Source organism: Crocodylus siamensis, chromosome 10 (genome assembly GCF_052110815.1).
Source record: "Crocodylus siamensis isolate JL-2025a chromosome 10, ASM5211081v1, whole genome shotgun sequence".
Taxonomy (NCBI): domain Eukaryota; kingdom Metazoa; phylum Chordata; order Crocodylia; family Crocodylidae; genus Crocodylus; species Crocodylus siamensis.
In genome coordinates this window covers 34,171,922-34,196,101 of record NC_143404.1, presented here as the reverse complement: position 1 = coordinate 34,196,101, position 24,180 = coordinate 34,171,922, and the positions used below count along the sequence as shown (strand labels likewise).

Below are 24,180 nucleotides of genomic sequence, written 5' to 3'. Positions count from 1 at the left end.
CTCTGCATCCAGTGTTCTGGTGCATATGTGTGGTGTGGATGTGAGCCTGCCTGGTGAGTTTAGATGTGGGTGTGTATGTGTGCGCAAAATGCGTACATGTGGGTGGGCTGTTTGATGTGTCACTGTGTAGGGCTGTATATTTTTAGAATGCTGAGACTATTTTGCATGTTCTTTTTATTCTAAAATGAGAGTCTTTATAGTCCTGGAAACAGGAAAGTAGCTACCCAAAGGGGAAAAAGAGATTGTTATTTCAGTATGGGAGCCACAAGGGAACTGGGGGGAAGTACAAAAGGCTCTGTTTTCATATAGGCCATATTGTATGCAGGTCCACCTGGCTCCTGAGTATACCTGCCTGAGTGCTGTGATGGGCATTTTGAATCATATTCAAAAGTAACCTAAAATTCACCAGAATGGTACCCGCAGGCTGTGTGCACTCTTCCTAGTCAGTAAAACATCCCTTGAATAAAACAGTCAAACTGCTGGCGGTTCTTTATTTAATAAGAGCTACAGCATCACCTAGTAAATAACAACTAATAGAAATAATAGATACTTACAGAAAAATGGTTTCAGGGACAATACACAGTAAAATTGTAGTAAAGAAGAGGGAAGAAAAAATGAGAAACTAGAGATTTGCGACTGAGATTTGAAATGAGATGGAAAGTTGATGAGGCAAGGAGAAGCAGAATGTTGTTTCAGTTGATGGGAGTGGGGCTGCAGAGAAGATTTCCATACCGGCCATCGTTAGACTATAAGGCTGAGCATAGAAGTTGTTTCTAGTTTTAGTGTGGATCTGAGCAAGGATGGAGGTGGAGTCCTATATATGACCTATCCTATTCCAGTTTGTCTCCTAGCTGTTCTGAAGCTCAGACCTGTTGCCAATGCCACCCATTGCTTAATTTTGAATTATTACTACTAAGTAACCTCCTTGTAAAGGGCGATCTCCAGAAATAGGATGATGTGTATGGAGAAAAGCCATGGTTGCTATAGAGGCTTGTGAGAGGTTATGAGAACAGATCAAAAGGAGAGTCCTCAGAATTTTGAGGATGGATCTTAGCTTGTCTCATCTTGAATGGTGTAAGACGGGGGCGGGCAATTATTTGGGGCGGAGGGCTGCTTAGTGAGTTTTGGCAAGCTGTCAAGGGCTGCATGCGTAGCCCTGCCCCTTGACAGGAGCCCTGCCCCCTGGTCACCATCTTGAGACCAGAAGTCCCGCCTCTGGCCTCTGACCCTTGCTACTGGAAGTCCCTCCCCTGGCTCCTTGAAGTACTCCTTTGGAGAAGAGGGTTTGCTATCTTAGAACTGGAAAAAAGAAAATTATGTACTAAAAATCAAATACCCATAATATTATATTTTAATTCAATTAAAATGATATTTTTGTCCTGATATGTGTGTATTTGTGCTTTATATGTAGAAGTGATTGCTCAAAATGCAGTCTTACTCTTGTATAGCATGTGGGGTGTGGAGGGGTGTCGGGGGGGTATGGGTGGGTGGATGTGGGGTTTCTGCGGAGCTGTGTGTGTGTGGTATTTGTGTGGTTGTGTCTGGAGGAGGGTGTGACTGTGGAGTTTGCAGGAAGGGTTGCCAGGGGGGAGCCAGCTGGGCCCTTGCTGCCCAAAGTCTTGTGACCACGTTTGCACTCCAGCAGCTCCTGCTACTGCCAGAAAGCCGGGGGATGTCAGGGAAGGGCCTGTCAGGCTTAGGGGGGCAGTGCAGGGTGCTCCTGGAGCTGGTGCAGGCAGCATGAGCCGGTGGGGATGTGGCCTGGGATGCAGGATGCCCAGGGAGGTGGCACGAAACTTGCATCACACGCCAGAGGCTTGGGGTGGCAAAGGCCTGGCTGTGGCCCCCCTGCCATCCTGCAGGGGCTTGGCGGCAGCTTGCTCCCCAGCACTGGGACAGGTGGGGAGGCTGCACCAGGAGCCAGATCAGAGCTGTGGCTGCTTTTCTGCTTCAGAAGCTCCTGCAGCTTCCAGGAGACTGGGGATCCCAGGGAGGCTCCTAGCTAGCCCTGGGAGCAGTGTTGGGGGCTGCCTGAGGCTGCTGGGGGCCACGTGTGCCCCAGGAATGCACCTCAGGCTTGGGATGTCAACGGCCTAGCTGCCCCCTCCCCCCCACGGGTGGGCCTGGTGAGTGCTGCTGCCCTGGGGCCCAGCTCCTCCTGCCCCTCAGGGGCCCAGTACCCTGGTAGCAGCTTGCCCCTTGGCTCCAGGACAGGCGGGAGGCCGCTCTAGGAGCCAGAGCCATGGCTGCTTTTCTGCTCCAAAAGCTCCTGCAGCCTCCCTGAGCTTCCTGTACCCAGGGCCAGGACCCTACCAGGTCATACCACCTCCAACAGCCTTGAGAGGCAACCTGTGCTGCCCTTGGGGCTGGCCAGCAGCTTCCCGGGACCCCTGGACTCCTTGCAACCTCAGGAACTTCTGGAGCAGAAAAGTGGCCGTGGCTCTGCTCCCGCTCCTGGCATAGCCTCCCTGCCTGTCTTGGGGCTGGGAAGTGAGCTGCTGCTGGGCCCCTGTGGGGCAGGGGTCTGGGCCTTCCCCCCTGGGTGGCAGCACCCACTGGAGCCTCCCATGGGGGAGCAGCTGGGCCATTGTAGCCCCAAGCCTCGGGTGCGGGATGCAAGTTCTGCGCTGCCTCCCTGCACCCTGGGCCACATCCCCATCAGCTCTTGCTGTCCCCAGTGGCCCCAGGCACCCCCTGTGCTGCCCCCATGGCTGGACAGTGGGATTGGGAGCCAGCGACAGCCAGGCAGTGCCCTGGGGCCAGTGCTGGTGGGGCCCAGAGCAGGGTGGCAGGAGCCTGGAGCGCAGCTGGCTTAGGCTTTATGGAGCCCCAACCCCCTCTTATCTGAGGTAAATCAGCTGCAGCCCTCTGACATCTAGCAGTTTTCTAAATCACCCTACCTTGGGGTGAAACGTGGGCAAGTCTGAAATCCAGGGAGCATTTTGTCAGGGTTCAGACAGCACATGTTGAGGGAAGTGAAACAGTAGAGCTCTTTCTGTATTTCCTGTTCTGTGGTTTGTGCTTCCTTGCTCAGACTGGAAATCACAGATGAATAAAGCCATGTGGATGCCCTCTGGAAAGTCCTGTTTTCTGTGGACATCTAAGGTTCTGAAAGAAAAATTAAGTGAATGTAATTAATAGACTGAATGGTATTTAAAATTAAACTGTGAGGTTGTTTGTATAAACATTGTTACTTAAATAACTAATTAGGGTTTTTTTGTAATGCTGTTAAGGCCTGGTGGTGACTGCCAGCAGAATCCTAAAGAAGAAAATGTTTATGGCTACTGAGACAAGTCAGCTGTCTTCCTCACTTGCATCTTGCTCCAGGCAAGGGAGCTGCTGACTCATGTTTGTTACTAGAACTGCTCATTTGTCCTGGTCTCGTCATGACTCGATGTCAGATCCTGCTCACTTGGCTCACCTGAATGTTAGTGCTGAAGAGGAAAGATTTCTTAGGTGATATCTCTTAGTGTGACCTGGTGAAGGACATCTTGCATTTAAACTTGTCTAAAACAGACTTTATGATGAGAGGCTGAGAGCTATGGGACTCTTCAGCCTGGAAAAGCGCAGGTTCAGAGGTGATCTGATGGCCAGTTTGTCAGGGGTGTTCACCAGGATCTGGGGGAACGTTTGTTCACCAGAGCACCCCAAGGGATGACAAGGTCGAATGGTTATAAATTCCTGCAAGACCGTTTCAGGCTGGACATAAGGAAGAACTTCTTTACTGTCTGAGCCCCCAAGGTCTGGAATGGCCTGCCGCTGGAGGGGGAAGGGTTACCTACTTTGAACGCCTTCAAGAGAAACCTGGATGTTTATCTTGCTGGGGTCCTATGACCCCTGCTGACTTCCTGCCCCTGGGGCAGGGGGCTGGACTCAATCTTCCGAGGTCCCTTCCAGCCCTAATGTCTATGAAATTTTATCCCTACTCCATAGCTAGTCCAATAAAAGATACCACCCTAAGAAATTCTTGCCTCTCATAATTTCTGGACCATCATGACTACATCACTCTTGCAGTACTGTACTCCTGTTTGTATTCCTACTGTACTCCTATTGAAGTCTGTGAACATGGCAAGCAGGTTATGGCTCAGGATCTGTTTTCAGCACAGCCTTCTGATGAAAAGTGGCTAAGAGAATGCACTTTGTTGCACCTGGGCATGAAAATAAATTTCAAAGATTGATTTAGTTGATTAGACCCACTTCAGGCCAGTGGGTCCATTGATTTCATTATGGAGTGTTCTCATAAGTAAAAAATTCAAGTTGGGGCCTTTAATTCTGCATGATGCTTTAGCTCTTAATAGCCATAACAGGATTCATCTAAATATTGATTTTTTATTTATTTTTTTTTTAAGATCAGATTTACCCTATGGTTATGGCAGGGGTAAGCAATGTTTTTGGGCAGAGTGACTAAAACACCCCAACCTTAACTTGTAAAATGTTGGCGTGCCTGGGTGGACAATGGGGGAGCTGTGAAGGGCCTGGTCCTTGTAGCAGTGCAGCCCCAGCCCCTTCCCTGCCATCCACCCAGAAGCGTGTGTGTACCTGCCTCTAGCAACAAGCTGGGCTGGGGCTTTCAGTGCAGCAGCATGCAGCCTCCCCGCCACCTGCTGCAAACAGCTAGGCTCCATGGTGGGCAGCAGGGGCCTGGCCAGAGCCTGGGCCAGCTGTGGCAGGAAGTGGGGGAGGCTGGAAGCAGCTGTACCAAAGTCTGCAGAGCCCTGGCCCAGCTTGTTGCCAGTGGCACATGCATGCACACCTCTGGGCAGACCTTTTTGGGGGGATCCAATCCACCTGCCCCACCCTCCAGTGCAGGTTGGGCAAACCCCAGAGGAGCTTCTTCCCTCCCTCCCCATGCTGAGGACAACATCAGGGGGAGGGGAGGGAAGAGGGGCTGCAAGCGCAGTCTCTCTCCCTTGGATCAGCTTCAAAGTGGAGTTCAGTTTTTTAAATTTTTTTTCCCCTTCTTTTTTTTTTTTTAAACCCTTTGCCAGCCCCCCCGCCCCCCCCCCTCCCCAAAACAACAGCAACAACAAATATGTTTTGGGTCAGGGTTCACTGTAACTCACGCCACTTTCTGTGAAGCGCCATGAGTTACAGTGGGAAATTGCATGTCTGTTAGTGCCCCGTTTCCCATCTTATACCCTAGAAGCACTGAGGCAGTTGTTTTTGTTCTGTGTTTGCTCAACATTGCACACAGTACAGTTCTGATCTGTGACTGAGGCCTCTTCGAGTTTCCTGAATGCCAATAAATAGGATAACAGCCTGGGACGGAGAAGGTGCAGATAGTTGGCAAAGGGGAAAGATGAGAAAAATCCTGGTCCTTCCCTGTCACTGAATATGGCAGCCTCCAAGGAGCAAGGTCAGATATGCACAGCCTTAGAGCAGCTGAGTCTGTCACAAGTATTAACTAGCATATATTGCTTTTTAATTCATGACATACTGTATTTTAACTTGCGCGTTTATCTGTCCATACAATTTCTGTTGGAAACACATGGAGGATTTCATGTGAAGGCACCATGATGGTACATAAAATAACTAAAGCAGCTCGCTGTATTTAGCATAGTGTGTGATGTGAGAAATACACGTCTTTGGCTTCTGCTGAGTGAGTAAGGGAGTGGCTGTGTAGTTCCTTGACTGTGAACTATAGTTTCTTGAATTTGGACCATGGCATGATCTATTTGAATCAAGCAACAAAACCTTGCTACATAAATGCAGTCTTGTGAGAGTCAGAACATTAGTCCCAGATGCCTGGAGTAAGTGTGTTGGATCTCTTATCGAAAATGGCTATAAGTTTTAGGGAAATGAATCACCATGCCACAACTCTGAATCTGCTGTATGGTGCAAGAGCCCAGTGATTCCGTCCTGCTTGGAGCTCGTACAGGTGGTACTGCGGTGAGAGTGCTTGGCCCCTGCCATGTCAGCATGCCTGCAGTTGCTGCTGCCAAAGGGGCTGTGTCTGAGTTGGCATAATGATAGGAAAATTCCCTAACAAGTGCTTGTGTAAGCCCTGGAAAATGCTTGGCTTAGGTGTCAGTAATTTCATCTCTTATTACAAGAGGAATGCACTGGTTCATGTTCTCAGTTTTCAGCTCTGTCCTACCTGAACAAGGAAATTTGTACTGTTCTAGGTGAGAGAGGGAGGGAGGTCTTGTTGTTCTCATCTTTGGCAGGTGAGTTGTGAGCTGATGTTAGCTGAAGGGTAGGCAGGCAGCCAGTAAGGATTATCGGTATTTATTTTTATTATTTATTACCTGTGGTTATAAAAGTTGAATGATTCACTGCTATTATTTGTGCCCTCACTGTGCTATGGAAGTACATACATGTTCCTGTCATGATTACCCTGGCTCTCCCTCCCCCATTCCTTCTGTTTGTTTATTACAGCCACATGTTGTATCCTGTGTAAATTTAAACCCTCAAGCACATGCACAATATTCTTATGTGAGTTGTCAATGCAACTGCTTGTGAGTGATGTTCAGCTGCATACTGAAATGGCTGCAGGATTGGACTTTACATGGTGTGACACTTTCTTCATTGTACTACGATGCGGGGAGGGGTTTCAGTGGGCACTGAATTCAGCCAGCTCACAACTTGGGAGCAGAACCTGACCTCCTGTGACTGGTAGCAGGGGATGCCCTGACCTTGATATTTTTTTTCCAGTCTCCCTCCTTTCCCAGCTCCTTGGCAGCCAGTGGTTCAGTAAGCCCCCCCTGCTGCAGAGCTTGATGCATCTGTTTTATTCTGTCCCTTCTTGGGCTTTGTGAAAGGAGATAGGCAGCAGAGCTAAGGGGATATTCTCCAACACTTGTGAAGTCTCATGCCCCTGCAGGCTTCAAGGAGCAAGCTAAGCTAAGAAAAGCCAGGCAAAGAAGAATCTCTGCCTTTGTTGTGTCCATTCCCTCCCTCCCCCCTCCTCCCCCCCGCCCTTATCAAGTGCTTGGAACTCAGCTATTTCTTTGAGCAGAATGCAGTTTTTCCCCTCAGCCCAGCACCAGCAGGGTCACTTCCCCCCTCATCCTCATGCAATCAAGGAATGAGGTAGGATTGGCACAGCTGCGTTTCATTGTCTAGCTGTCTGCTCTGCCTTGCCTACATAAGAGGAATGAAGCCTGAAGGGCAGGGGACCATATGGATGCTGCTCTTTAGACCATACTGCTCTTTAGTACCCTCCCAGCAGTGGAGCTCCACCACCTCTGGAAGCAAAGCTACTAGTCGTTACCTTCCATTTAGCCTAGGGGATAAGAGTGTGTGAATGATGATTACCAGAGAGCCACTGGTGTGCTTCAAATCCATGCCCTCTGACTTGAGTAGTTAGTGTGTATGCCTAGGTAACTAGTTCCTATATTGTGTTCCTGTGGAAAATCGTGACTCTACCTAAACCAGGTGTACAAATTCCTGTTTTCACATTCCACAGCCTAGTCTCTTGCTTTGCAACCTTAGACTGCTACTTCTTTTCTTCTTTTAACTTCAGTTGTAGCCACTTGACCTGCATGTATTCAAGGTATCTTCCAGGATCACAGTAGATGTAATGGTGTTATGAAGAAGAAAATTCTCTCCTATTTGTTCCTGGAAAGTTCTACCCAACAAAAAAAAACTTTTGAGAGGCTGAAACCCACACACACACATGATTCCTGGAGTGTCCGTGCCACAGAACTCGATATAGGTTTGTGCTGTTGGTGAATCTTAGTAGGTATGTCATCTTGTCTCAGAGGAATATTACCAGGAGAGGAAGGTGGCTCTATAGGTAAACAGGTGGTGGCACAGGCACAAATCTAGTTCTTAGTGGAGTCTGTTGCCCATACAGCAGGGGCAGGCAATTATTTTGGGTGGAGGGCCACCTACCAAGTTTTAGGAAGCTGTCAAGGGCTGCATGGGTAGCCCTACCTCTTGACAGTTGCCCTGCCCTGGTCGCCATTTTGGGACCGGAAGCCCGACCTCCTACTCCTGACCTTTGCCATTGGAAGTCCCTCTCTTTGCCCTAGAAGTACTCCTTTTGGGAGGAAGGGCGCTGTGATCTGGAAACTGTGAAAAAAATGTGTATGTATACCCCTCCCCGCCACAAAACATCTACTATAACCTATTTTAATTTTATTTAAAAATATTTTTCTAGTGATTTCTGTGTTTACAAAAAGTGTATCTAGAGGTGGCTGCATAATAGCTTAAAATACAGTCCTATTGTGTGTTTTGTGTGAGCAGCAAGGGGGTATAAGTAGCAGTGTGGTTGGGAAGAGTGTGTGTGTGTGTACGTGCATGCGCATGCACACGCGCAGTGGGGTGTGGGTATGGTGGCTGGCTGTGTGCTGAGAAAGAGAGAGCTGGGGCTGTGCTGCCAACTCCATAGCGTGCAGCTCTAACACACTGCATGTGAGCCTCACACGATGCAGCCAGGCAGACCCCATGCTCAGGCTCTGCTTCTACAGCTCCACCCTGGGTCTCTGTCAGTTCAGGGCACTTGCACAGGCTCTGTGTTTCCACCTGCTGCCACCTTTACCTGCATTCCCTCCTACAAGCTTGCCTGCTGCTCCCTGCAGCCCCCTGCTTCCTGCAGTGCTCCCCGTGGCTCCCACCGGGACCCACTGCCTGCCGCAGGCCCTCCGTGACTCTGCGGCCTGGCGCAACTGTGCTACTTGCCGTGGCTCTACCATCTGCTGGGGCCCCCACAGCTATGATGCCCACTGGGTCCCACTGCACCACCACCACCCACTGGGGCTCTGCTGCTCGCTGGGTCCTGCCTTGGCCCACCTCCTGCTGTGGTTCTGCTGCCTCCTGGAGCCTGCTGCCTCCCCGCTGCCCACTGGGGCTCCACTGCCTACCAGGTCCCACTGTGGCTCTGCTGCCCTCTGGCTCCCGCCACTTGCTGGGGCCCGGCTACGGCTCTGTCACCCACTGCAATCCCACCAACTGCCGAGGCCTGCGGTGGCTCTGCTGCCCCCCCGGGGCCCACTGCAGCCCCGTCACCCACTGGGGCCCAGCCGCAGCTCTGCCACCCGTCGGGGCCTACTGTGTTGCCTACTGTGGCCCTGCTGGGGACCACCATGGCTCCGCTGCCCGCTGTGGCTCCGCTGCCTGCTGTGCATCATATGGGTGCTGCCACTCCCTGCAGCTGCCACTTCCCATGCTGCTCCCCACAGCCCCCCTGCCACCCCACTTTTCTCTGCAGCCACCAGCCACTCTTACCTTATTTTCCACTGGGACGGAGGGAGGGGGAACAGCTCCAGGGGAACGGGGCCAGAAGCTATAGAGACTTCTGGTTGGGGTGAAGGCGGGAAGAGGGTGGGGGCTGGGTGGAGCGGGGCTAGCCTTGTTGCTCCCACTGGGTCCTGCTGCCGCTGACCACCTGTCATCTTTGACAGGTGGCCACGGGCAGATATATATTAATTTTCTAAAATGTTTTAAGGCCCCATGGGCCCAATAGAATGGGCTGGAAGGCTGTATCTAACTCGCGGGCTGTATTTTGCCCACCCCTGCAATAAAGCTTATGTATTTCTGCCTGAAGAGGGGCTGGGTTCAGCCCCTAATTAAGCTAATATACTTTGCAGTATCTCTGCCTTGCAGATTAAACCTGCTGTTGCAAAAAATACCCAGGCCTCCAGTCAGCACCTAGCAGACTTGGAATGGGCACTAGGATGAAGCAGTTATCTGTCTTCTGGGCCTTACAGTCAATAAATGAACGGACTCTGCTAGTTGAAGCAGACTGTGGTTTAACTGCCTCATCGAACAAGTGAATCGCAACCTTGAGTTTGTCCAGGGCGGCCTTGCCGTGGGTGTATGAGAATGTCCAAGCCAAAGGTCAAGTCTCTGTGCTACAATGTTTTCAGCATATCCAAGAAAAGGAAGTTTTGTTACAAACCCTGAAATTAATTGCTTTCTTAGGGCACCTACCCTGATTCAGATCCAGTAAAATTATACAGCAGAGTCTTGAACTCATTTTGGTATAGTATTTGTAGCCCTTCCCAGTAGAATCCCTGTAGCAGATATTATTACATTTTCTATCCACTAAAACAGAGTGGTCAGCCTGTGGCATGCATGCAACAAATGGGACAGGCAGCACAGTGGCAGATGGTGTGGGGCTGATTTGCCTAAAAGGTTGCCCCTCCTCCCCCCATTAAAATAGATTTCCTGAGAACTAATTCCTTTTAGGTTAGTTTAGGATGGGGCGGGCAGTTATTTTGGTTGGAAGGCCACTTAATAAATTTGGGTGAGCTGTTGGGAGGGTGCATAGCTGGCCCTGCCCCTTGACAGTTGCCCCATCCCCTAGTCACCATATTGAGACTGGAAGTCCCATCCCTAATCCCTGACTTTTGCCACCAGAAGTCCCTCCCCAGAAATACTCTTTTTAGGAGTGGGGTTGCCATCTTAGAACCAGAAAAAAACAAATCGTACACTAGAAGTAAACACCTACTATAACATATTTTAATTTTATTACAAAAAATATTTGTCATGATTTGTGTTTGTGTACTGTATATGGCAGGGATGGCATAATAACTCAAAAATAGTCTCACTCTTAAATTTGTGTGGTGGGCTGTGGGGGTGCACGTAGGATCGGATATGTGGGGGGGCATACGGTATGTTGGGGTGTATGTATAAGTTGGTGGGGGCTGTGGGGTCAATGTGTGGGTATGTGAAGTTTGTGGGGTGTGGGGCCCCCAACACTCCTCCACGTGGCATGCAACCCCTGCTGCCAGCAGTAGCAGCAGGCGGGGGGATTTAGGGAGCTTGTGCCTGGCACAGGCACTGGTGTCTGGCGAGGTGTGAGGGTGAGGAGTGGAGCCTCCCTGGCCGCCTCTATCGCAGGGGCTCCATGCCACGTGCCTGCAGCTCCTGCAGTCCCACAGGGGAAGCCCCTGCTGGACTCTGCAGGGAAGCCGGAGATGGGGCTTCTTCCACTCTGGGTGGAGTCTGGAGACCTGCGCAGCATGGGGTGGGGGGAGACCGTAGGCTCCACGGGAGCTTCCCCCATTGCGAGTGTGGAAAGCTGCAGGTGTGCCGCGGTACACACGGCAGCAGGAACAAGCTGGGAGCCACAGGGCTGGGCTGGCTCCTGCTATGTTCTGTGATCCTAGCATTGCAGCTGGGAACCAAGCAGCATGGGCACGTCCCGGCAGCTCACTGTTCATGCCTGCAACACCAGAACCGCAGAATGCAGCAGGAGTCACCCTGGCCCCGCAGCTCCCAGCTTGCTCCTGCTGCTGTGGGTCCTGACCTCTGCTGTCACACTGCCCGCTGCCCCCCACCCCAAAATGCCTGCAGCTCCAGTACCACATGGTTCCAACTGCAGGGCTGGGACTGCATGACATAACAGGAGCACCATGTGGTTGCCAGCTGGCTGCACCGGAAGTCCGACCCCCCCCCCCCCCCCCCCCCCCCCAACCTATTCTTATCCAAATTTCCCTCTCCAGCAGAGGGAAGTGAGGAGCAGCCCCAGGGTCCCAGGCTAGAAGCTTCTGCTGAAGCTGGGGTGTCTGGCTGGGGGTTAGGGGACAGGGCTGGCAGGCCTTGCTGCTGCTGGTTTCTGCCAGCAGCTTCCCCCTCCGTCCTGCTGTTGTCTTCTGTCTTCTTTGACAGGCAGCCAGAGGCAGATGACTATTAATTTTTAAAATCTTTTTAGGAGCCTCGCAGGCTGGATAGAATGGCTAGGCAGGCCAGATCTAGCCCACGAGCCATACTTTGCCCACCTCTGGTTTAGGAAATTGAGAGCTTTCTCTAAATTGACACGCTTTGTATGTCAAATTAGGTAAGTTCTCACCACTGGCAGCTTGAAGGTAGAGATGTTTCCTGTACTGGTGTCTGCCAAGTGGCCATGTGACTTAAAATATGTGTTCACCAAATTTTGCAGATTGGTCATCTAAACTTCAGCTGCTGTCTTTTTTGGTAGAAAGTGAGAAATGCTTTTTGAAGTAAAGGTAGAGTGCTATGAAAATTTTGTTGCAGAGGTATAGGAAGCTCTTTCAGCACCCAAAGCAGAAGTAGCAGTGTTGGGGAAAATTTATGCTGACCACTGGGCAGCAGTAGGGTAGGGGAGATGGAGGGGAGGATGAGAGAAGTCCTCCCTGCCCTAGCTGTCCTTACTTGGGTGACAGCTGCTACTGCCGTGCCTGCTGCTGTTGGGAGACGGGTAGTGGCATGGGATCCTGGGGGCCATTCCATTCATCCCACCCCTGCTCCTTTCTCCAGGTGTGGGGCTGCACCTCACATGGCAAAGCCCCTTCCCCCCCTGGGGGAGGGGGCAGTGGTGGTATCATTCTACCCTCTTCTCCCTACAGATACACTATTAGGTATAGGGTTACTGTCGTAGTAAAGATTTCTGAGGGGAGCATCTGTACTGGTGCTCCTTCTAAGTCAGCTTTGGGCTGGTGCCTAGCTTGCAACCCCCCACTGCCCCAGTTATGCTACTGTCCTATTGTAATAGATGGTCCCATTTTCATTTTGTATCATTCTGTTCTCTCTGGTCTTTATACTTGGATTGTAAGCTTTTTGAGGCAATGCCCCCCCCCCTTCTTCCTCCCCCCCCACCTTGATTTTTGTATGTGTTCATTACTTAGCATAAGAGTCTCCTGGCCATGGCTGTGGTTCCTAGGTGCTATAAATAATAAGAAAATAGGAGCGTTTACTTGTGCTTACCCATATATTTCCTTTCATCAAGTAATGAGGTCCACAGATCCACCCTACCCTGGTGGCAAATGGCATGTCTAGAGCAGAAATGGAATTTGGCATCCAGAGATTGAAATTTTATTGCGTGATAAATTTTCCCCATGCTGGGCTGTAGAAGTTTGTGTTTTTTCTGCCGTGCACAATTGGCACAATCTGTAATTTAGGAAGGTTGAATGGGAATTTCCTGGCAGTAGTGCCTGTCTTAACTGGAGGGAATGGTGGGAGGCGGGATCTAGGTCTGCCCTCAGGGCAGATAGTGCAAGATAGTGAAACAAAAACCCATTGTAAAATAAATAAATAAAATTGTGGACCTTTTTTGCTTAAAGGAACATTCTTAGTCAGCGCAGATGAGCTTTTGTAGGTGCTTCTTATGTGCTCACACAGCATTCACCACTAGTGCGACTACCCATCCATAATTGGTCAGGACAGTCCCGAAATGGAAACACCAAGTTCTGGTCCTAGACTGAATGACTGTGGGATAGCATTTGTCCCAGATTCTCAGTATCATGTGCAGGGATCCAAGTTTTCTGTTTGCCACAGAAAAATGTGGGAAATGGCTGGTTAACCCTTGCAGGTTGGCAGCATCCCAGACTGCAGGGGGTGCTATGTGCATTTGTGTGCACATGCAGGCACATGACCCAGGATACAGCCAGGCACTGTGGAGAGCAGATCCCCGTAGGAAAGTCTATGGGAGAGGGCAGATTGAGGCCCCCATGGTGAAGGAGGGAGTGGGGCAGGGTTGGCAGCTGGGTCTGGGGGTGCTGCAAAACTGGGGTGGTAATGTGCCACCATGGGGCCTAGATAGGAAGCAGGACAAAGCCATAAGTGGCTTGCCTGTGAGACGATGGGGGTGCTGCTGGCTGGAGAAGGTGACGGGGGTGGAGTATGGAGCACTAGAGGCCCATGCAGGCTCGGGGAAGAGTTGGATTGGGTGCCTCCAAGCTGGGGCAGCCCACCTAGCTGGCCCTGGGGGGGTGCTGCCACTGAGAAGGGAAGGACTGGGACCCCACAGTTCAGTGGTCTCTCGGTCTGCCCATGGAGGAGGCGGGCAGTCTCTGCGTGGGGGAAGAAAACGCTTGGCCCCTTGCTGCTTCTGTCTTCAGCAGGCACCTTTGGCTACTGGGAAAATGACATGTATACAGTGACAGAAAAATAAAACCCACCATTTCAATTTAGGAGGCATAGAATGCAACCCTGAAGGACTAAACCCTCATCATGTATACAAGTGCCCCTGTATTTCAGATAGACACAAATGGTGGCCTGTCACATTCAGTATTATCTGTGTAAAATTTCATGTCTTAAATGTAGCATTTCCAGTTCTGAGACCAGGTTTAGGCATTTATCTTTCAAAAACCTTTAGTTTTTTGGAATTACCACCTCTAGCCCTTTGTATTTCTGCATACTTGCAGGTCCTATTGAAACCAATGCAAATGGAGTGTCCTCAGCACTTTGTGAGAGGCAATCAGAATATGGCCCCAGATTTCCTTAATGGTATAACCATTTTGTAACACCTTGCAAATTTTCTGCTTGCTGAAACCGAGTAACTTCTGCTTATGGGCAAGGAAATTTTTCATTAGTATTTTCATTATCATCAGCTCTCTTGGTAAAGGGCAGCCAAATAGAGTTTGTGCTTGAGCCAGTAAATTTTTATAACAAGTTTTTCAAGACTGTTGTAATTCCAGTAATGCTTCCTTGATTTTTTTGGTTGGGAATAGGGATACAGCTTTTATTATTACTTTCTGTCACTTCTGTTTGATCATGATAAGGGCACTAGAGAATTCAGTGGAATGCATTGTATATGTTCCTGTAGAACAGCTGATCAAAATTCAAGCAGCGTTTCTGTAGAGACATATTATACTTACTATATATATTGAGTTAAAACATGCAAGAATGGTGCATACCCAGCAGCAGTAGAAATTAATGAAATATGTTCCTCTTACTTAATTCCTTCTGAATTGTCACCTGCTTGTAGTGGCTATACTCGCTGAGCTATGCAGCAGTTACCGATGCACAACTAGTAACATCAGTAAAATGTCTCTGCTAATAGAGAACATAATGGAAGTACTATTGTTTCTGTTGCCACCAATATAGATGAGGTTTCCAGAAATTCTTGAACAAAACTTTCCTGTAGTGGAAACTCTGCAATGAACTACTACACAAGAATATTACTTTCTGTGACAGGAGCACTTGCTCTTGGGTGTGGGGGAGAGAAAGTACTTTTGAATCTGGGTGGCTGTATTCTCTTTAGCATCTGATGTCTTTGACAAGAGGTAGAGGATAGATAAGAATTACAGGCTTTTTCTACATCAGGGAAATTTGCTTTGGATACATCTGTATGGCTTGGGTCAAAAAGCCTGAACCTGAATTGATTCAATTCTTGCAGGTTAGTCTAACCTGGCTAGGCTGAACTGGTTTGCAAGTGTACAGACATCCCCTTTGGACTGAAGAAATGTAGGCACATGCCTGCAGTGGCTCAGACTAGAAGCCAGGGGGTGCTAGAGCAGCCCTCCCTTCCCTTCTCTTTCAAAGTGCTGACCTGGGGGGGTGTGGCCAGGCCCCAGCAAGATGCTCTGATTAGGTAGGGGTCCCCCATCCCCCCTTGCTGCTCCTGACCAGCAAGGGAGCCAGCAGGGAATTGATAACATAGTGTTTAGCACTCCATCACCCCATCAAGAAAACAAAAACCTCTCTCATTAGTTCAGACTCTTTTTAAACAACTTTTTCCAAGGAAAGAACAAAGGGACATTACCAGATGACCTGTTGATTAGGTCCAAAAAGCCCTAAGTGGAGACTGTCCCGTTTGACGTGCACAGACACCTTTAGCATTAACTAGCATACCACATACTGGCTACAGTCTGTGTTGTGGGAGAGGGGAGGGGGGAATCCCTGCTTGAGCAGGGAGTCGGGGGGGCAAAGCCAGGCAGATGCTGCTGTGCCCCCAGTTTCTGCTGGAGCTCCAGCCAGGGAGCAGAGGGGAGGAGCCAGCCCAGCTCTCTGGAGCAGAGAACCCTGCCCTGGGCTCCAAAGCATCTGGGATGCTGGGGGACTCTGGTTTAACTTAAACCGGGAAGGAGTCTGGGACAGACATTGAATTAACCAGTTTGACCTAAATCAGTTAAGTCTTATACTACATTTAACCAGGTTTATCTCAAACTGGTTTCAACCATTTTCAAACTGGTTTATGTGCACCGAATGTGTGTTCTGTTACAGGTTTAAACCAGTTTCTGATCACTTAAACCAGTTTGTGTAATATCTGTCCCTAGCCAATAGGCACAAAGTCTATATGGGCACTCTGCAGGCAATTATAAATCTGTAATTGATATTACTACAAAAGTGCAAATTTCGTTCATACAGAGAGGGGTCAAAGGCTTTTCTGTTTTCTTCTCAAACAGAAGTATCCTTTGCAATCTTTTCTCTTGCTTACAAACATGCCTGCATGATTTTTATTTATTTATTTTTTGCATTTAAAATATGGTTTGAAAATGTCTTGGCCCATCTGAATCTTTCTGTCTGTCAACAAGATGGCAAAATGCAGTGACTTTTCTGTAGGAGTATCAACCATTATGCTTAATATCTTATTCTTCTTGCCTAACTATAACTTACGCAAAGTGTTAATTGTTGCATAGCATTGCAGTATTCCAGGCAGACAGTGTTGTAGGCTTTAGAAGGGCTTTATTTTGATTTGCCACCAATCTTATCAGTACATGTGAGTCCTGTTTTTAGTGTGGTATGAGTTGTCTCGGTCATTGCTTTGATGAATTTCATACTTTTTAATTCCAGATTTACAGATAATATTTTGTGGATAAATTTATTTTTCTGTGTGCTTTTTTGGTTATGTTTTCTGTAACAGACATTTGTTTTCTATCCTGTAAACAGTTAACTGCTGTAAAATGATTGGGGGGGGGGAAAGAATTGTATTAGTCTTGGTCAGAGTTTGTAACTGACAGATGAATGTTACTTGCTAAAATTACACAAGTGACCTCCAAGACATAGATGGCAGTTGGCCACACCAGTGCCATTCTCAATGTCCAGCTCAGAAACTACCGTGTTTCCCCGAAAATAAGACATACCCATAAAATAAGCCGTAGCAGGATTTCTACGTATTTGCGCAATATAAGCCATACCCCGAAAATAAGACATAGTGATAGGCGTGGCTAAATGTACCGGCGCAAAGCGGTAAATAAGATGGGCAGCCCTTCTCATTTGCCCCATCGTGACAGCCGGCCCGGTGCGAGGTCCGTGTCCCGACTTTGACTGCGCCCGCCCCCGCCCCCACGTGGCCATGCTGTGGGAGCGCGTGCGGCGCCTGTCCGTGGAGCTGGACCGCCCGGCTGAGGCCCCGCCCCGGCCCCGCCCCTGGCCCCGCCCGCGCTCCCTTGCCACAGGCGGCACCTACCTACCTACGTTCCAGAAGAAGACGACTTAATTGTGTTTGAATAAATGTAGATTGTTGTACTATACTTAATAAAAATAAGACATCCCCTGAAAATAAGCCATAGTGTGTCTTCTTGAGGAAAAATAAATATAAGACAGTGTCTTATTTTCGGGGAAACACGGTAGTGGGTTGCACTATATCAGTTCAGAAACGAAGGTGGTGTTGGTTTGGGATACTGTTTCTCCCCCCGAAAAAACCAAGAACTATTCTGTTGCTGTTCAACTTATGGCTGTATTATGGGTTTTGTGTTGAAGCAGTGGTTCTCAGCCTTTTCAGTCTTGAGGCACCCTTCAGATAAAAATGCTAGCTCTTTGTTTTCACATGGTTTTTGATTATGAAAAAAACAGAGCAGTTTTTGTTTCACAAAGAATTCGGGAAAGCCACGCTAGGTTGGCATGATTTTAACACTATAGATTCCCGTTTGAAATTTCTGGGTTTATTTTGTGAGTCGTGTAGGTGTTTGCACTCCTCATAGTCTAATATTGCTTAGTACCCTTAAGAATCTTAAGGCACCCCATGGTGCTGCATCACCCTGATTTGAAAATCACTGTTTTGGAGTGTAAACTGGTCCCATTTGAACTGATGCCAAAAGTCTGGAAGCTAAGTTTGCAAGCTCTTGTCAGCGTCACTGTCTCTGGGCAAAAGAAAGCCTTGTGCCTTCACTTACCTCTCAAGCACTGAACTATGCACAGTCACTTCTTTGGAATTCTTAAGAGCAGTAATAAAAGACCAACTCTGAGGGAGGAATGAAACTCAGTCCCATCTTATTTCCAAGTGCAGACATTGTCTCATTTAGTGTCAGGTAAACTGAAAACAATTCGAGGCAGGTATGTCTTTGTTCAATGCATCATCAGCCTGTAGAATTCACTACAAACAGCTTGAGATGAAGAAAGCTGCAGGATTCAATTGGACTTGGATGTCTTGGGGGTTTTACATGCAACTGTAATGGCAGTTAAGCCTTGTGTTTTAGGCTGGGGACAAAAGCTGCATGTAAACCTGTTTAAGTGATCAGGAACTGGTTTAAACTTATAACAGAACAGACATTCAGTGCTCTTAAACCACTTTCAGCCACAACATGGCTGAAACTTATTTTAAATAAATCTGGATAGATGTAGTATCAGGCTTAGATTTAAGTCAAACCAGTTTGTGGAACTTCTGCCCCAGATCCCCTCCTGATTCAATTTAACTTGCAGTCCTCCAGCATCCCAGCATGCTGTGCAGCCCTGGGCTGTGCTGTCTGCTCCAGCAGGGCAGGGCAGGCCTGCCCCAACTGTAAGTGGGGGGGGGGGCTCTTTCATCCCCCACAGCCAGGAGCTGGTTAGATTTCCTTGCCCTGCCCCCTGCTTGGCCAAGGGAATCAGCCTAGCTCCCAGCTGGGGTCAAGGGAGTAAAGCTCCCACTGCAGGCTTCCTCCCCATGATGGGCCAGCCCAGCTGGGAATCTGGAGCTGGGCAGGGGGTGTTTGCCCCCTCACGCCCTGCTTAGCCAGCCTGCAGCAGGGGAGGGGGTGTGGCTGGGTGGTCACCCTGGCACCCAGCTTAGGCATTGGGAGTAAAGTCCCCACTGTGTGCTCCACCCCTGTGCCAGGCACAACCCGGCTGGGGCTCTGGAATGGGGGGAGGGAGAGGCTGTTTTCCTCACCAATTCCCTTCTTGGCTGGCCAGCTGGCTGGGGAGGAAGTGTGGCCAGGTGATTTGTCCTGGCTCAGGTCAGGGGAGTAAAGCCCCCACTTTGAGCTCCCCCACCCTGCACCAGGCACAGCCCAGCTGGGGGTGGGGAGGCTGTTTTCCCCTCTCCCCCAACTTCTTCCTCAGTGGGGTGATCACCCTGGCTTAGGTGGGGGGAGTAAAGCCGCCACTGTGAGCTTTTCTGTAGCTGGGAGCCAGGGCAATCACCTGGCCATGCCCCTCCCAGGCTGGTGGCCTGGCTGAGGAGGGAGTGGGGGGGGAAGGTCCCCCCCCACCTGGCTCTGGCCCCCAGGTGGGCTGTGCCTGGCATGGGTGGGGGTTGCCCACAGTGGGGGCTATTTTTTCCCCCTACTCCCTTAGCTGGCTTGCCGGCTGAGGACAGGGCATGGCCAGTGATCGCCCTGGCTCCTGGCTGCAGGGAAGCCCACAGTGGGGCCTTTACTTACCCTACCCAAGCCGGAAGCCGGGGTTATCTCCTGGTCATGCCCCCTCTTTGGCTAGCAGGCCAGCTGAGGAGTGAGGGGTGGGGTGGGGGAAAGCCTCCACTGCCTGCTGCGGAGTATGGGGAAAAGTGGCCCCTCGCCCACCCTGTGGCCGGCGCTCCCTGCTGCAGCCACTCGCAGCCCATGCAGGGATGCCCTGAGCAGGTACAGGCAGCCCCATGCAGGCTGCAAGTGGCTGCAGCATGGAGCAATGGCTACAGGGTGGGCAAGGAGCTGCTTTTCCCTTGCGCTTAGCACCAGCTTGTAACCTGGCCCTGCGCCGGCTCTGGGCTCACCCATCAGGGTTGTACTGTAGCGGCAGCAGCTGCGGCCCCCCCGCTTGCCATGCTCAGCAGTGTTTGCTGCTGCTGCCCACCCAGAGCTTGTGCTGCGGTGAGGCTGCTGCCACCTCCTGGACTACCCAGCACATGAGCTCTGGGCGGGCAGCAGCAGCAGCAAACACTGCGTGGTGTGGCAAGCGGGGGCGGGGGGGGAGGGGGCAGTGCAGCTTCTGCCACTGTGTGCAGCCACAGTGGGTGAGCCCAGAGCCAGCACAGGGCCCAGGCTGGCTGCAGGGGTGCATTACAAGCTGCTGAGTTCGGGGGGGGGGGGGGGAAGCAGCCCTGTGGCCAGTGCCCTGTGGCCAGTGCCCCACACTGCAGCCACTTGCAGCCCACCTGCGACTGCCTGTGCCTGCTCAGGACAGCCCCGTAAGGCTGTGAGCGGCTGCAGCAAGGAGCGCTGGCCACAGGGTGGGGGAGGGGCCACTTTTCCCCATGCTCCGAACCAGCTCCTTCCCTGTTGGCGAGCATGCATTAAGTGTTTCTGGCTCCTGGAGGCCTGGATCTAATGACACAGTGATGTGGAATAGGAAATTTGGATTTCTAGACAAAACATGCATGTTAAATCATCTAGTTCAACTTTTAGTAAATAATTTTTATGTATGGAGTGAGAAAAAGTCTGAGATCTTCATCTTGCAAAGACCTATGCATATGCTTTACTCTAAGCATGTTATTAGTTCTGTTAAACTAGGTAAAGTAGGTTTAAGGGAGGGTGTTACACATTACAATTATCACATTCTAACTATAGAGTTTTTGTGTTGTGAGCAGCTGCATGTTAAGGATTAATACCCTCTGTAATATGCACTGCACTGACCTGCCCCTACAGGGCTGGCAGGCTGAGGTGTGGCTAGGGGCTGTAATTTTTCTCCATGCTTTCCCTTCTCGCTAGCTGTCTAGGGCAGTTTAGGCTCCAGGATTGGGGTCCTCCTAGCGCCCCCCCCCCCCGGATCAGGGCCTCCTAGCCTCTCCCATCATCTGATTCTGGGCCCCTCAAGCTTCCCCACACCCCAGATTGAGGTCCTGCTAGCCCTCCCTCTGGCCTGATCAGGACCCTGCAAGGCCCCCCACCTGCTCCCCAGCCCCACAAGACTCATTTACCCCCATGTCCCTTGGGGACCCCCATCTCTCTTCCCACACTGATGCCATGCTTACCTGTGCTGCTGGCACTGTCCTGGCTGCAGCCAGGGCAGGGAATCCTGCCCACCTGATGCTACTGCCATTGCCCTCCAGGCTGAGCCCAGCCCCTGGAGGCTGCTGCAGGTGAGTGGGGTGCCCCAGGGAGTGGCAGGTAAGTGGCTCTTAACTTGGGTGAAGGGGGAGAGCTGGTGGGGCCCCAGTCTGGGTTAGGGGGCCTTGCCAGCTCCTTCCTTCTGCCCAGACTGGGGCTTCGGGAGGAGCAAGAAGACAGGAAGGAAAGGAACCTGTGGAGTATGGAAAGGAAAGACGGGGGGTTCTTCCTTCTGTGGCTCCCCTGCTTCATGCTCTCCCTGCTGTCACTCTGATCAAGATAGAGCATTCATTGGGAGTGGTGTCTTCTGGGATGCTGGGGGATTATTCCCAACTAGAATTAGACCTATGGAGCAGTCTCAGAGGATGACTGCAACATGAGCTCCCTAACCTCTTCAGGTGAGGATTATCTTCAGAAGAGGACCATCTCTGAGACCAGCAGAGAGTACTTAGCTCATCTTTTCCTGCTTAACTTGTGGACACTCCCATTTTTAAGAGCCTTTAACATGTATAATAATACACTAATATGAGTGAAGCACAGGAGTAAGTCCTTGCAAGACCATGGCCCAAATTTGCTATCTAATGGTGTGAACTGTGCAGGTATAATATAGAATTTTTCTGTGTCCAGTTGTATCATGCTGTTAGTGCCCTACTCAGCTGAAAATTGTGGTGTGGTAGATGCTGAAACTGTAAAGAATTTGTACTAAAATGAAATTTCTTTTGTTTATTTTCTTTCTATTTCAGATTGATTGCAATGTCTCACTGCATTGGTCTGTTATCCATTGCTGCTAAGTTCAGTTTGCTGGTTTTTCTGCTTTCTGCAGTGTTTTTGTGTTCAAGCTTAAGTGACAGAAATCCAGTAAGTATCTATTAATTTAACAGTGAAAGGTGTTTATAGAAAGGCAGTTAAGTTGTTTGAATTATTGGATACCAGTGGGATGAAAATAGCCTTATGTATTCTCAAGAATAAGGTGTATGACATACATGGTAGGGCATCACCTCTCAACTTCCCAGTGTTATGTCACTTTTAAATATTTTATGGTAAATTTTGTTTCTTAACACCTGATAAAGTAATTTCTGCATCACCTCATACTAAGCAGTAAAGAGAAGGATGTGGAATAGACAATAGGATCCCGGCTACCCTCACATTTTGACCTATTTATTATTAAAAAAAATAATTTAAACAGCAGAAAATGAAACTTCAGACCCCTTTTGACAAGTGCCAAAACTAAATATTAGTCTAGAACTGAAGAGAGGGGATGGGAGTAAAGATTCCTAAATTATATTTTCAGTTGTGCCTCTGCTCACTATGTAACTATGAGCAAGTGATTTAGTCTCACATTTTCAAAAGCAACATCTAATCTAGGGCCCTGTTTTGCGGAAGATACTATAAGCCTGATTTTCAGACTTCAGTTGAAGTGGATGGATGCTGTGTGTACTTGGCACCTCTGGATGTATGTAAATTTAAGTGACCATGTCATGTCTGTACAGTTGCATCTGTCCTCCAGGACTGGTGTTAGACTTTAATTTAAAATTAATCATAGAATCATAGAAGTAGGGTCGGAAGGGACCTTATAGATCTTCAAGTCCGACCCCCTGCCAGGGCAGGAGAAGAAACTGGGCTCAAATGATCCCAGCTAGGTAGGCATCAAGCCTCCTCTTAAAGACCCCCAGGGTAGGAGCCAGCACCACTTCCCTTGGAAGTTGGTTCCAGATCCTAGCCACCCTGACTGTGAAGTAGTTCTTATGGATGTCTAATCTAAACCTATTCTCCAACAACTTGTGGCCATTATTCCTTGTTATGCCAGGGGGTGCTAGGGGAAACAAGGTCTCTCCCAAACTCTTCTGGTCCCCCCTAGTGAGTTTGTAGACTGTCACCAGGTCCCCCCTCAGCCTTCTCTTGTGAAGGCTGAACAGGTTCAGGTCCCGCAGTCTCTCATTGTAGGGTCTGCCCTGTAGTCCCCGGATCATGTAGGTGGCCCTCCTCTGGACCCTCTCAGTATTGTCCACATCCCTCCTGAAGTGGGGCGCACAGAACTGGACGCAGTACTCCAGCTGTGGCCTGACCAGTGTTGCACAGAGTGGGAGGATCACCTCCTTGTCCCTGCTAGACATGCACCTGTGGATGCACGACAAGGCACGGTTAGCCCTTCCAACTGTGACCTCGCATTGTTGTCCCATGTTCATCCTGGAGTCATTAATGACTCCAAGATCCCTTTTTGCCTCCTTGCTCTCAAGAAGGGAGTTTCCCATCTTATAAGTGTGCTGCTGGTTACTACTGCCCAAGTGCAGCATCCTGCACTTGTCAGTGTTGAAGCGGATCCTGTTTTTGCTAGCCCACCCCTGTAACCTAGCCAAGTCTTGCTGCAGTCTTTCCCTCCCTACTAGCATGCGCACCTCCCCCCAAATTTTGGTATCATCAGCGAATTTAAACAGGGGGCTTTTCACCCTGTCGTCCAAATTGCTGCTAAAGAGATTGAATAGCGCGGGCCCAAGGACCGAGCCCTGGGGGACTCCGCTGCCTACTTCTCCCCAGGTCAAATATGACCCATCCACCACCACCCTCTAAGTGTGACCCTTCAGCCAATCTGCGATCCATCTGACCGTGTAGGCATCAATGCCACAGTCGCCCAATTTTTAAATGAGGATGGGGTGGGAGACGGTGTCAAAGGCCTTGCTGAAGTCCAGAAAGACTACATCCACAGCAACACCTGCATCCAAGGCTTTTGTGACCTGATCATAAAAGGTAATCAGGTTGGTCTGACATGACCTGCCCCTAATGAAACCGTGCTGGTTGAATGCTTGTAAAAGAGCTTTTTGAGATTCTTGGATGAAAGATACTGTAGAAATTATTATTTTTTACTTACTGCTATTTAGTCAAGGCCATAGTGAAATAAGGCCCTGGGTCTTCAAGACCCATGATGGCATTATAATCTCAGTTTTGACTTGCAGAAAAAATGTCTGATCCTTTTGGACAGCATGAAGATGAGACATGAGTGTAACAAATACAGTGATGTCTTGCCTGAGTTTGCAGATGGCTTGACCCATTAAGTCAGAAAGGGGTGAATGGCTCTTTCATTTTAATGGACTATTCAGTTCTAAAATTTAGTGTCCTGAGGTTCCTTGACACACCAACCCAATAAAAGACTGGAAAAGGGCATCAGTGGCATCAGCTCATTATAGCTCTGCAGCAGAGTCCTGTGCACTTTTGGGTCTGAGGGAGCAATTGTTTTTCTGAAATGGATTTGTAGGTACTTTCCACTTTAATGCAGTGTATTTTTTAAATCCCAAACCGTGGCTTATAGTTTCTAGGGTCGTAAGGGACCTGAACAGATCATCGTGTCCAACCCCCTGCCCTGGGC

General features: G+C 49.6%; 1 protein-coding gene across 1 annotated transcript in view; it reads left to right on the top strand.

The window, feature by feature from the left end:
• Positions 1-24,180, top strand: part of SIL1 (SIL1 nucleotide exchange factor) — a 241,124-nt gene that overhangs the window by 44,163 nt on the left and 172,781 nt on the right. The window contains exon 2 of the mRNA XM_090065163.1: positions 21,563-21,677. Coding sequence (XP_089921289.1) covers positions 21,573-21,677 — 105 coding nt within the window. The 5' untranslated portion in view covers positions 21,563-21,572. The remainder of the gene's footprint in view (positions 1-21,562; positions 21,678-24,180) is intronic.